This window comes from Vitis vinifera, chromosome 10, assembly GCF_030704535.1.
Source record: "Vitis vinifera cultivar Pinot Noir 40024 chromosome 10, ASM3070453v1".
In the NCBI taxonomy this organism is placed as follows: domain Eukaryota; kingdom Viridiplantae; phylum Streptophyta; class Magnoliopsida; order Vitales; family Vitaceae; genus Vitis; species Vitis vinifera.
This window is the reverse complement of record NC_081814.1, coordinates 5,343,584-5,356,947: the sequence shown is the minus strand read 5'-3', so window position 1 is coordinate 5,356,947 and position 13,364 is coordinate 5,343,584. Positions and strand designations below refer to the sequence as shown.

Genomic DNA, 13,364 nt, shown 5'->3' with positions numbered 1-13,364 from the left:
TCAGCATTCCAAGAACTCGGACAAAGAACGTCACCGGTCACTACAGTGGGTTCATTGTACCATACTCTTTGTGGGTGCACGGCAATAATGAAATGAACTCGTGGATAACTGTTGAGTTGTGGAGGCTGGTGCTGTGCGATGTGCCACGCCTTGCACGTCTTTTTCAGTACTGTGACAACTTATATTAATATTGCTTATTATTTTACATTAAGTTCTACATGAAAATCTTTTAAGGTTGTTTAAAAATCTTAATGACTTAACCAAGACGTTTCATATTTAAAAGGATATTTTAAAGGATATTAATTGAAAATGTAATAGAGCAAGCATGTGGTCATTGTCCGGGCATCAACTTGCTTTGTATAAGCATGTGGTCCTGGTCATGTGGTCTTGTTTCTGTTTTGTCCTTTTGCAGGTTTTTCAGGTTTTGAAATAAAGCCAAAGTTTGAATGACATGTGATATCCGCATGCTTGCAACAATCTATTTACACTTTACACATGATTTTTAGGTGTTGGGTTTTTTTTCCCAAGGTGCTTCTTTCTGGAGGTCAAGCTCATTCTTCTCCTTGGAGGGGATTTGAAGGCTTTTTACAGAGTCTAGTGTCGCCTAGTTGCTCAGAGATGACTAGAAGGTAGTGCTTTGGGATGGTTTGCTTTTTGTCTGCTTTAAAATCCCTTTCCCACATTGAAAGGAAGGAAGCAACATTAAGCACGAAATATGTGATTGTTGTCATATTCTCTCAAAAAGGCCAAATAGGGATAGATATAGTTTGTTGTAGTATGTGGCTAAAAAAAAAAAAAAAAGGACAAATGTCGTCGTTTCGCTCTGTTCCACTTAGGAGTGTACTCGCAATACGGTTCAATGATATATTTTGAAATTCAATACATGAGGGTTAATATAAATACCCTTTTATATAACCCTAATTTTGATATAGTGAAAGTTTTTTTCCTTCTTTTCATGAATGCAGGTATTCCGTCGAACCATATTAAATCTGTGTATTTTCTTTTATTTTTTTCAAATTTTTTCATTAAAAATTATTGTATGAATCACAACATAGTTTCTTCCCATTAGACTATAAACAAATATTACACTTTTATCATCTATATATAAATTATATTTAACTTGTCATTTGATTAGCATTTATTCACAAAACCTCTACAAATAAGGGTAAGGATGATCATTTGAATGGATCAGTTCTACAATTTTAAATTAATTTATTAATAATCAAAATTAATTATCAATTACTTCACCCTTAAGCCTATGCCTTCTTACTTTGGTCCTCTTTCCTTCAAATTATGACACATAAAAAAATGTAAGTAACAATCTAAAAAGTTGGAAAAAATGAAATTGAAACCATGGTAATTTTCATTTTATGCTTTTAATAGTTTATTAATTATTAGAGGATATTCATATTTAATTGGAGATACTAATTATTGGGACTTGTGAAAAGACATAAAGCCTAGGCAGACCCACTCTGCCCCGTGCCAAATGATGCCTAATTCACTTTTTATAATTTTTATTGATATACACACAATTGGCATGTGATCTTTACGCACATGTTGAATTAATTCACTTTCTTAAAACCTTGCTTGACTCCCACTTTAAGACGACACCTTTTATTTTGCTCATATCATAGCTTTTTCCCAAATGACAACAACGCCCTCATTAAAAGGTACTAAGATTAGAAAGTATTATTGTAATTTGACAGAAAACTAAGGGCATTTTAGAACCGAATCCTCTATATAACCCAGATGCCTCCCACCTCACCTCTCCACCAAGCCCACTTCAATTAACACTCGCAAAGCTTTTACCTTTACACTTACAAAGCTTCCGCATCGAAAACCTTTCAATCTTCTGTGAAACTATGGATGGTGCAGGAGGATCCATGATCAACCGTGGAAGCTTCTCACAGAGGCTCTCTGGCCGTCCGATCCCCAAGAGAGGTCAGGTGAAGATGGGGATCGTGGTGGGGTTCGCCCAATCTGTGGCGTCCATCTTCACACTCAGTGGCCGGCGGTCACATCCCAATCGGAGAACTCAATTTTGAGGCTTTCTTTTTTCCTTAGAGATTGAGAGGTTTTGCAGCGCTTGCAATGATCGCAGCCGCTTCATCTTTCAAGTTTCTAGTGACCACCAGATTGTAAAGAGAATAGACCCCCCTTTGTGTTTGTAACGTTTCAGGAATTTTGAATGAATTGATTTTGTTTTTGCTGTTGCAAATGTTTTCAATCATGGAAACGACGTCGTTTCATATTTCAATTTTGCCTTATCTCGCTGTGGCAAATCATTAGAATGAACGGCCATGATTCATTCCCAAAACAGTGCATTCCACACGTGTCTTATGAATGTCCGGTGATACATGCGAGAGGAAAATGCATTCCACGCGTTTGAAAGACAAACCCGCACGCGGTAGGGACGATGATGTCACTATGACGGAACCTAACTTTACTCGGCGGCCGCACACCATAAATAAACACGTGGGTAATTGCTCGGTTGCGGTGCTTTTACGCTGACTGTTTAAAAAAAAAAATTGACTTAAAGTGTGACCAATTGGAGTAATGAATTTATTCAATTGGAGTGACTTGGTTCAAAGTAACCAGAACAAAAAAACATAAAAATAAAAAAATAAAGTGGTTTGTACATAAAGGCAGCTGTGATAATGGCAATTTATTTTTCCTAGGGTATGGTTTCACCTTGCAGGCCAATAATAATTAATGTGTACCGACGACCCATATTTGTAGGACAAGAAGGCAAAGTCAAGGTTGAATTGGAATGCCTTCACTGAATCTAGAAAATGGGTGATGCGAGAGGCGTGTAACACATTAGGCTTAGGCCATAGGGTTCATGACAGTTCAACCGATGCGCGAGTTGTCTCTACCAAAGACCAGCGTGGTAGCCCAGTTGACAGCCACGTAAAAGCGGTTCCTCCAACTCACGACACGAGTCAAGTAGGCTGAGCGCCAGACGAGCCAGCTGATGAACCCTGCATGTGAAATGCCCCTGGCATCCTGCCAAACATAAGTCACAGAGTCAGAAATCATGACTCGTGAGTCATCCCATGTTCCCCCAAACGATTACAAAACGTGATGGAGTTGAATTGAATTGCAAGTGTGAACATAAGAACATGGAGTCAGCAACCAGCGTACCTTGGACTGTCGGAGATCAACCAGCGCCTTGTAACGCCCCACCGATGCCATGCTGCCAAGGTGCTTGTACACGAAAGGCTCTCCCATTGGGATGTCTTTCCCACTCAAAGCCTTGCCTCCATTTTCCTTACCTATCCTATTAAACAACTCTACCAGAAACTTTCCTTGCCTTTCTGCAACCTGTTCCCACAATGTCGTTTAACCTATTAGTTTCAAAATCAATGACAAAAATAAAATATGCTAGTGGAATAACATATCTGACCTGAGCCAGGGCTGGAAGCACTTGCTTTCCTGTCTGCTCAAGAAAACCTGCACAATCTCCCAGTGCAAACACATCTTCCACTGAAGGAATCCTGAACCATTCATCCACACCGATCCTATATACATCCATATGTTAAGTTAATATAGAGGAGAAGAACAAATACGAAAATAAAAAATATAGTGTAAATAACCATACCTTCCACCAGGGGACTTGGAAACGTTCAGTGATTTCACAAACTCTGAAGGACCCACGCCTGTAGACCATACCAAGAGGCCATATGGAACATCAGTTCCGTCGCTGAGGACTATCTTTTTTGCATGCACCTCTTTCACAACACCTCGCTTAAAGTGAACACCAGACTGATACAAAAGTTCAAGTGTCATACACAATACAAGAAACCGAGCAAGAGACTCTCCTCAAAAGATACAGGAATGCATCTCAATTACCTTAGTTAGGTGGTTTGTTGCATATTGCCTCAGCCCAACTTCGAATGATGACAAAATCTCATTTGCCTGTTCAAGGACAAAATTGGAACTTAGGGTTGGTATTAACATATTTGTACAAGATTTGGAAGAAGATATAGCAAAGAATTGTAGGGATACCTCGATTAGGGTGACTTGGATGTAATCCTTAACATGAGTACTGTACCTCTCACGGACATCTCTCATGATAAAATCACTCAGTTCGCCACTAAACTCCACCCCAGTAGGGCCTCCTCCAATAACAACACAGTGTAATAGGCGCTTCTTTTCTTCTTCTGATATACCTGCAACAATGGATTCAATCCCAACATTAAAACTCCATTTAGGAGCTTAAAATCCTGGCTTTAGTGAGGTGTTGATGATGGAAAAAGCTAAAGCAGTCAAGGGCGAAAACTTCAAACATTGCACTCCATATTCTGAAAATTTTGGATGGAATATGGCTCAGGATGAGAAAATGGATTGCAATGGACAAATTAAACTTAATGTCAAAACAGAGCAACTCCCATTAAAAGCTTCTCCGAAGTCCAAACTTGAGTAGAGTGGCTACTATGTTAACTATGGCAACTATCACAAGGACTGATTTGAATAATCAGTCAGTATGTTGAACACAACATTGACCTATTTAAGGGATTGATACTGAAATTTGGATAAAGACACACAGCTGCGTGTGTCCTTCTGTAGGATTATATCATGTAATATTTTGTAAAGCCTTTTATATACAAGAAGATAGCGAAGATTGAAGACAAGAAATCCACAGTTCAGGGCAAACAGGAACTCTACAAGTTTTCGCAAATTTTGTCAATCTGATATATAAAATCACAATGAATACAGGGGATTCTTCCTTTCCCCTTCCCCTGCTTTATGTCCTCCTTTCCCCATCTGTAGTCCATCATGTCCATCTATTGGTTCCATTAATTTTAATTCAAAATGATGTTTGCAGGTTTTGTAAGAGGTTAATGTACTTAACTCTTTACAACTAGGGAACCTAATGAAAGAAAAAACATCAGTTACCTGGACTTTCAGAGAGCATGAGGTTCAAGAGAAGCTTCTTCCTTATTTCTTGAGCATGGTTTACTTCACGAAGGAAAAATGCATGTTCGTTCACTCCCTTGATGCCAAAGGTCAATGGCTCTGCGCCAGAAGCAATAACAAGCTTGTCATATGCAACTCTAAACCGGTAAGGCTCATGGGGTAGTCCAACATTGCCAACCGTCTCACAGTATACCTGATCATGAAGAAATGATTTTAGGTTTTTAATTGACATGGTCTTCAACACAACATAGACTTTCATAAGTGGCACTCACGAAGCATAGTACAATAAAGATGTTCACTCACTTCGTGTTTGTTTGTGTCGATGCTTGTGCATGAGGCCAGATAGAAGTAGGAATTGGGCTCCGTTGCCAATGCAGACTGTATTCTACCAACAGGTTCAGTCACAGAGCGAAATTCCAGGGTTCCGACACAAGTGGAAGCAAGCAAGGGAGTGAAAACCATGTGGTTCCTAGGTGCTATGCAAACAACATCATAAATTTTGGTGTCAAGTCCTTTGAGGAATCGACAAGCAGCCCACCCAGTACCAAGGACAACAACCCTTGGCTTCTCCCCTGGCTTAGTTGCCTCCAGTCCTGGATAACTTGGGCTATCATTCTCTAAATCAGATTCCTCTGTGACCCTCTCTGCATAAGGAGATTGATATTGGGGGGTTGCCCTTATTCCCCGGCTCCCGAAACTTGTGATATCAACCTTCCTAACGCTGGAAAGTTGCGACAAATTGCCTCCTGATGTAATATTTTCAAAGGAAGGTAAAAACTTCTGCGTGTGCCCCGCATCAAAGAACACATCTTTCCCACAACTGTAACTGGGAATGGCGCCTCTTGACCTAAAGAAGCCACTCCTTGCAGCCCTTGCCAGTGCCATTGTAGACTGCTTCTTAATGCAAGACCAGTCTATATGCTTAGAAAGTTCTTATTCAGAACCCAATCCCACAAATGGACCTATTCAAATTTGCTGCAAGATGGAGAAGAGAGAGTCAGCCACACAAATTGCAAATATATGAAACAAGAACACCTTAAAGCAGTATTAAATAGAGGAAGCCTAATTAATTACTCTCTCAAAACATGTGTGGAAGAAAAGAAATAACTATTTGAGGTTGGAGCTCTCGTCCAAAAGGCATGGACAAGTTCACTAATGCATCAGAAACGATGCTTTCCAAGATTACTCCATGCCCACAAAACAAAAACCAACTTAGCTTTGCTCATCAGTTGATGACAGCAACAAAGACCAAACACTTGCACTATTATAGAAGATCCAAACGCATAGAAAATCTCTCACTCCTTCATTGCCAAACACATTTTTGTATACCAACTGGCACAATCAAATCCTGGAACAGCACAACATGGTGACCACTGACCAGTTCTTGAATATATCCAAGTTTACTTGACTTGATTCCCAAGTTTCCTAGATCTACTACCAGCCACCTTAACCTTACCTTTTACTACCAAACCTGAAGCAGCCTAAACTCAAAATGAATGAGCAAACCAAACCAAACCAATCAGAAGAAAAACTTAATATGCTAAACCCCTGTTCTATCTGAGTCTTGGGTTTCCCACAAGATACCATCTCAAACCAGAAGTACCAGAAAAACAAGATTTCACAACAAAGCAGCATCATTCAAAAAATCAAGGACTTCATCATTAATTCCACAAGTAATGCATAAAAATCTAAGAAAACAGAAGACAAGCCATATGAAATTGGAGTGTTAATATCAGAGCAATGAAGAATGGGGGAGAAACTCCATGAAAATTACTTTTCAGTTTTGAAGAATTCAGCTTTCTGGGTCAAGCTCAAAGGTTGGGCACGTCCAGAATCTCAGGAGAAGTTGTAGAAAAGAGTTACTGACTCTTCTTCGTAACCACATAACACAACAAAGCCCATATATATGGCCAGTTTTAACCTAGAATCATGTAAGTATAGAACATTGAAAATTCAAAAAAGGCGACTTGCAAAGCAAGAAACTCATTGGAGAATGGAAAGTTTCCATCTAAAGTCTTAGACATTAAAAAAACAGTTTCCATGTTCCTGAATTATGGGCTGGCGGTGGGAGAAAAATGTGAAAAGGAAACTACTAGGAAATTGGCAGTTTTCGTTTCCACAACTAAAACGACGTCGTTAGAGGAGTTCATTGAACCGACGTTGGAAATCGAGGTGAAAAGGACGATGCTGACTGGGATCGCTTCTCAGCTGATCTAGGAAAGGGTAATTTGGGGTTTTTGTCACGATCGGCCGCCAGCTGTACAGCAGCAGAAATCCGACGGTGAGTTTTTATGGGGGGTTTTGATCTCAAGTGGTGCAGCTCATATTACTGCGTGGCCCAACTCAGTTCTCCATGCTCATTGGTCGTTCTGAGTGGGACCCAAGCGGCCCGGTGAATGTTGCGAGAATCGTGGAAGTAAAGCAACGGTTGAGAGAGGTAGAGATTTCGTGTCAAATTCATTTGGAAGTCTTGTCTGTCGTGTTTCAAATGTAGAGGGTTGAAAGCTGAGTCTCCCAGGATCTTGGAGCCGTCTGTCGTCGAAGATTATTAAATTTTCGTTGTCTGTCATTCCCATAGATTGGACATTACATGAATAGTTCATCTGTCACTCTTCCAACTACCCCGCATTGAATTAAAACAAGAACAGATCTCGCTTCGTGAAGGTTCGTACATCCTATTTTTGACCATACCGTCTCTTTTGTTTCTCACCAACTAGAAGAAGTGACGATGAAATAGTAATTCATATTATATACGTATGGAAAATGAGGGGTTAAGATTTTTCGTGTGGCATGTTGTTGAATGGATGTAGTGCAAAACAACTTCTCTTTCTTTTGCCTTTTTTAGAGTATGTTTGATGAAAAATACTCAAGTATAAAAAATGTTTTTGAAGGAAAATGAAATATTTGATCAAATTTAGAAATTATTTTTAAAAATTAAAAAAAAAACTTTGTAGCATTTCTTGGAGAAACATTTAATAGGCAATTCTTCCAAACAATGTTTCTATAAGAAATATTTTAGCTAAAGACACTTTCAGATGTATTCTTATTAATGTTTCTTTTTCATTCATCTTCTCATTGCACTCTTTGCTGGAATTCTTACCCCTAAGATTTGTCCTCATACAAAGTTTTGTTAGCTCCGTCATCATCCAAAGCAAGCTATATTTATTGATCACCATGATGTGACAACAATATTCAATTTATGTTATAGTGATTTAAAAGGATAAAGAAAAAAAAAATCAAGAACCCTCTTTTGCAAAAGAGTGAGATAAGAGAGATTGAAAGAGCTAACGGACTATCATAATTTGTTGTACCCACATTTATAGATTGTTTTCGTGGACCCATAATTAAGAAATATAATTGGAGTTTTACAATTGTGTCAATGGAAACTCTGATATCATTTATTATATAAACGAAAAATTTAACACAAACACATTAATTAATAGAAAAATATAAAAATAAAATAATCCAAATGCAAAGATTTACAAAGTTTTAATATGGTTCGACCAATCATATTTATACCAACGGATGAGAGATATTATTTCACTATAACATAGGGTAAAAACAGATACAATTATTAGGTTCCATAATATCATATATTCCCCTCACTTTTTATATCTACACCATCTTTACTCCATGAGTGTTTGAGCCCTCTTACTTGTCTCTACTTTTTTTCACATCTTTATCTATCATATATAGTTTTCACAATTTTATCTTCATTTTATCTCATAATTGTTTCCCCTTATAAATAAAAATGTTTGTAGAGATATTTATACTAATTTTCCTTATTCTATAAGCACTTAATTATAATAATACATGAATTTAAGAAATATTTTATACAATATTTTTTTTTATATAGAAAGAAATTCATATTAATTAGGAACTTGAAATACTTCCTAATAATCTCCATGGTAGATCAAGTTTCATTAGGTTAATCTTCCATCTTTGTATGATACGGTCTTTTAAAAAATTTGTATAAACCAAATCCTTATTCCACACTTCGAGTTCATTGTGCATCATACTCTTCTTTGCTTCACGTTAACATTTTGATGAAAGAACAATTGACTTCATTTAAATTAAAATTCATTTTGTAATCCTCTTTTATTTTCTATTATTTTCTCTTCAAAAAATCTTCAACCGAAGGTTCTTGTACCACTTATTAGGATGAAGGATTTGGCCATCTTATCTAAAATCTAATTAGCTATTTCTTCTTAGGGCTTAACCATCCAAAGGTGTACAGTGATTACCCATTCCACACAACGCACCCATCTCAAGGCTTATAAAAATGGTTTAATGTTACAATCATCTACACTCATCTCACTCACAATTTAACCATTTGGAGGTACACAGTAGCTTTGATTTATCTCACACAACACACCCATATAGGGGCCTTGACTCATACTAAGGCTTATAATAGTGGTAACTAACCATCTCGGGTATTACATGCTCATCATTTTTCAATAACCATTTTTCTTAAGGAACAATATTATTGTATATCTAACAATTTATCCCTAACATGTAATTCAAACCCATGATTTAGCTATGATATAAATAGATTTGAACCCATTACATTCATAGTTTTATACCCTTGTTTTTGGGATTTTCTTTGAAGATAGGGTAGTAAGGATGATAATCGAGTGACTTTATTTTGATCTCGTCCTTATTATTTAAATATATTCTCATTTTTGTATTATATTAAAAAATATATAATTTATAAATAAATAAATATTACAAATTTTTATAATTTATTTTTTGGAGAAGTCAATTTTTGTAATAAAAAAATTTATTTTATTTTGTTGTATATAATAAGGGCAAATCGGATACCCGAGGTTTGGAAAAGAAAAAAAAAAATCTCAAATCCCCTCTTAACCCGGTTGTCCCACTTATACTCGAATGCCATCCTATATGGGCTAATTTGGGTCTGGGTCCAATTGGCTGGAGGTGCTCATCATGTCCCCAGACTCATAATGCACATGGCCGAAGGCTCAAGGCCCAAGGTTTGTTCATGTTAGGCCAGCTCAGCCCTTGCTTCATTGGTCCATGTCATGGCAGCCCCCCCTCAGGCTTTACCTGTCTTTAAAGTTAAAAATTGAGTTTTATATCTCACATTAAATTAGGATTAATAAAACTTAATGTTAAAATTAAACAATACAATTATCTTAGTAGAACCAAAGAATATTCTCTAGATTCCTATTTGAGGCTGAGGATATGCTTTATGCTCTATAAAACATATATATGTTTTTTTAAAACACTTGGTTTATTTAACCATTAAAATGTTAAGACATTGCACTTAATTACATTGACTATAGTTTCAGTCAAAATTAAGAAAATTTTACTTAAAAATGCAAATAAAAAAATCCCAAAAGAAAATGTCTAATATCTAACCACTATATAAGCAATTTGTTAATACCTAACCTAAACTCAATCCATTTATATGCCTAATTTTGGGCATAGAAATTATATGCCTAATTTTAGGCATAAGGGTATTCAGTGAACTTATTCAGCCAACCTTCTCAACATAAATTTGAGTCATACAGTACTTGCATCCTTTGTATGAATTAAGCATTCAAGAGAAGTTCAGGAAACTGTACATTCTTATATGGTTTTTTAAAGTCAAGTTAGATTATTTAATAAAACTTAATTTTGAAGTTAAAAAAGTATTATGATATTGGTAGAACCAAGAGAATATGCTTTACTTGTGATTGGGGTTGGGGATTGTATAATTTAATTTTGAGATGAAACAATTATGATAGTCTTGCAAGAATAAGCGAGCATGCCCTCTAATTCCATACTTTGTAGTTGGAGCAAGAGAATATACTTCAAATTGGTTGGATCATAGCCAAAAGTTGCTGACCCCCTTGTATGGCTATTCATACAAGAAAGGCAGCTGCTTGACTTGCAGACGTCTTGTTTGCTTCTAGCATGATTAAAAGTTAAATTGAAGGAACAGAAGAATGAGGACACCACAGAAGCCAATCCTCTTCTCCTTAAGACATGACCACCATCCCAATTTGGCAGGCCAAAATCTCCCTCTCACTTTGTGGCCAATTCCCCACTCATATTCCATTTGCTTCTGTTGTTTGTCAAGGTCCTCTATTTTAGCCATTTTTCTTTTGTTGCAAGTGAAAGTGACCTCTGGCTTAGTATTTTTCATTGGGGAGAAGCTTAACATAGAGCACATTTTATTAATTGAAGTCCATACATCAATTAAAGATGGTATACATTTGTGGGTGTTCTTGGACAGAACTGAAATGAATGAGCTTTTCTGATATGGTCAAGCTAATACATGAGAGGTGGTTAACTAAAGAATACAAGCAAACTTCCAGGATTTTGCATTGTTATGTGATTAAGTTGCTGCTGACATTTTTCCATGGGTGTGACCGAAGACCCGGTTCAAAATCATGGACAATCGAACTCCACCCTGAGCGATTCGTTTCATGGCTATTGGCATCCTTGAATTGAAGTACTCATCTGTTAAACACACAATTCTCAAAATAGTTACTAAACATCATCCTACAGTTAACAAGCTAATGAATGGTCTTTGGATTATAATAATGAACTGAAAAAATAGGTTCTCTTAGAACTCCATCTATGTGGAGAGCTGGATTGACTTACCTGCAAGAGTTGAACCAGGCTTAGCACCCTTATACCCCCATTTACAAGCTATGCTTATACTCTCAGAAGCATACCTGTGTATGTATAGAAAGAAGCATAGATGAGAACCAGAAGTAAGTAGCTAGGAGGAAACACATAGAGAATACAGAAAGGTGTTTCTTGGGGAGAGAAAATACTTGTTTGGACAAGTGAGGAGATCATTGCACTCTTTCCAGGATGAAACATCATCTGCCCAAACTCCCTGTGTTGTATAATAACCAAGAACATGAAACAAAAATTGATTATTTTTTCTTTGTTTTGGTGAATTTATCTTTCTGATAATTCAAAGAAAATAATTTCATATTTAGATGCAGGAAGGGTGTTTAGTTGGTCTTACATCAGTGAAGTTCCCTTTTATATCTTCCAGGAGGAGGTCCATGTCCTTTGTGTAGAAATCTGCAGCAGCTGTAAGAATGATCTCCCTATCCCATACCTATACACAGCAAAGAGTTGCTGATTATTTCTTTCAGGATATTAAGAAATGGGGCTATGCCCAATCATTTGCTTTCAAAATGTGTCCTTTCCAGTCTTGAAGCTGAAAAAAGAAGCCATAGTTGTTGTTGCTCACATGGTGCAGATTAGATTTGTGCCTAAACCAGTGTAATTCTATGGTGTTTCCACCTTCATCGCTTGTGAACCCAACATGCAATGGCTGAAAGAACAAGAAAGAAGTAAAATCTGATCAAGAAAAAGACGTGAAAACGCTGGATAAAATGGACATTCAAATTACATCACATACCTGATGGATGTCTCCCATGAAGTGTGATAAGAACAACAAGGCCTCAGTCAGATTATCTGCAAGGCAAAGAAACCAGGAAATTGAAGCAAACACCCACCACACCTAACATGTTTGAGATGAATGAAAAAACTCATAGAAGTTGGTATCCTTACATCTGCGATCAGAGGATCCTTCTCCATAATGAGAAAGCTGAGAGGTGAAATTTTTTATGGCACCAGCAACACACATGTCCTGCAATCCATGGGGATCATGACAGTCCCCTGTGCGACAAGAACAAGTTCACGTTACTAATGCATTGCCTTTGATAGCATCTCAGAGAATTTCCAAGAATTAAGCTTACTTGAATAATCAAAGGTGCAGGCTTCATCGGGTGTATCAATGAAGTGAAGTGAACTCGTCCACCGGTATTTGTACCAATGCCGGATTTGATCAGGCCATGTGCAGAGCGCCGACAAGTCTCCATTGACATAGTCAGGTAACAAATTTCTAACAGCTTCTGCCGCCTCTGGCTCCAGAAGAGCCTATTATTTGAATTTATAGCAATTGTTAATCACCATAATCTAATCTATGAATACTATGGAGGACAGTAGCGCCTGTTTTAGGCTCCAGATTCTATAAAATATTGGACAAATATTATGTATAAGTTGGCCAAGAAAACTGCTAAATAATAGCAAAAACGAAAGAAAAAAAAACCGATATTTCGAATACACAATTTTCCTCCCTGAGTCAGAGGGATATAAGAATCCAATAGTGAACTTTCACTCTTAATTATTCTAGGTTAAAATAGTCAACTTTCTTGATCTTGAAACCTAAAAATGAGATTATCTAATGCTCTTCAGCCAAGGCCTCCATGAGAGGAAGACCCACAACCTACAGGAACGAAATTGATGTTACCTGCGCGATTTGGCATGTCATGATATGACCCTCTTTGCTCCAGGCCAGAGCGCCAGGCGCCATAACAAAAGTGAATACCACCAACAAACCAAAGCCAGACCGAGACAACCGAAACAAACCTCCAAACTTCCCCATTCTCTCAAAAGATTTGTCTACTTAG

General features: G+C 37.3%; 2 protein-coding genes across 2 annotated transcripts; both read right to left on the bottom strand.

The window, feature by feature from the left end:
- Positions 1-1,773: 1,773 nt before the first annotated feature.
- On the bottom strand, positions 1,774-6,911 carry LOC100253444 (internal alternative NAD(P)H-ubiquinone oxidoreductase A1, mitochondrial). The gene is made up of 9 exons (XM_002262735.5): positions 6,695-6,911; positions 5,224-5,895; positions 4,900-5,113; positions 4,009-4,172; positions 3,853-3,918; positions 3,602-3,765; positions 3,407-3,521; positions 3,145-3,324; positions 1,774-3,006 (listed from the first exon to the last, which is right to left on the bottom strand). Exons 2-9 carry the CDS (start codon positions 5,803-5,805, stop codon positions 2,851-2,853), a joined length of 1,641 nt encoding a protein of 546 aa, XP_002262771.2. The 5' UTR covers positions 5,806-5,895; positions 6,695-6,911; the 3' UTR covers positions 1,774-2,850.
- Positions 6,912-11,063: 4,152 nt separating this feature from the next.
- LOC100243458 (endonuclease 1) lies at positions 11,064-13,341 on the bottom strand. Its single transcript, XM_002269169.4, has 9 exons — positions 13,205-13,341; positions 12,651-12,831; positions 12,463-12,570; positions 12,311-12,366; positions 12,140-12,223; positions 11,909-12,004; positions 11,709-11,773; positions 11,533-11,606; positions 11,064-11,388 (listed from the first exon to the last, which is right to left on the bottom strand). The coding sequence occupies exons 1-9, from the start codon at positions 13,337-13,339 to the stop codon at positions 11,264-11,266; spliced, it is 924 nt and encodes a 307-aa protein (XP_002269205.1). The 5' UTR covers positions 13,340-13,341; the 3' UTR covers positions 11,064-11,263.
- Positions 13,342-13,364: the final 23 nt, after the last annotated feature.

Coding starts and splice junctions, on each gene's coding strand:
- LOC100243458 (XM_002269169.4), bottom strand. CDS start 13,339: ATGGGGAAGTTTGGAGGTTTGTTTCGGTTGTCTCGGTCTGGCTTTGGT. Junction 12,571..12,650: donor CTGCACCTTTGATTATTCAA/GTAAGCTTAATT, acceptor CTTGTCGCACAG/GGGACTGTCATGATCCCCAT. Junction 12,367..12,462: donor AGGATCCTCTGATCGCAGAT/GTAAGGATACCA, acceptor TTTGCCTTGCAG/ATAATCTGACTGAGGCCTTG.
- LOC100253444 (XM_002262735.5), bottom strand. CDS start 5,805: ATGGCACTGGCAAGGGCTGCAAGGAGTGGCTTCTTTAGGTCAAGAGGC. Junction 4,173..4,899: donor CATGCTCTCTGAAAGTCCAG/GTAACTGATGTT, acceptor CCATTGTTGCAG/GTATATCAGAAGAAGAAAAG. Junction 3,007..3,144: donor TTGATCTCCGACAGTCCAAG/GTACGCTGGTTG, acceptor TATGTTTGGCAG/GATGCCAGGGGCATTTCACA.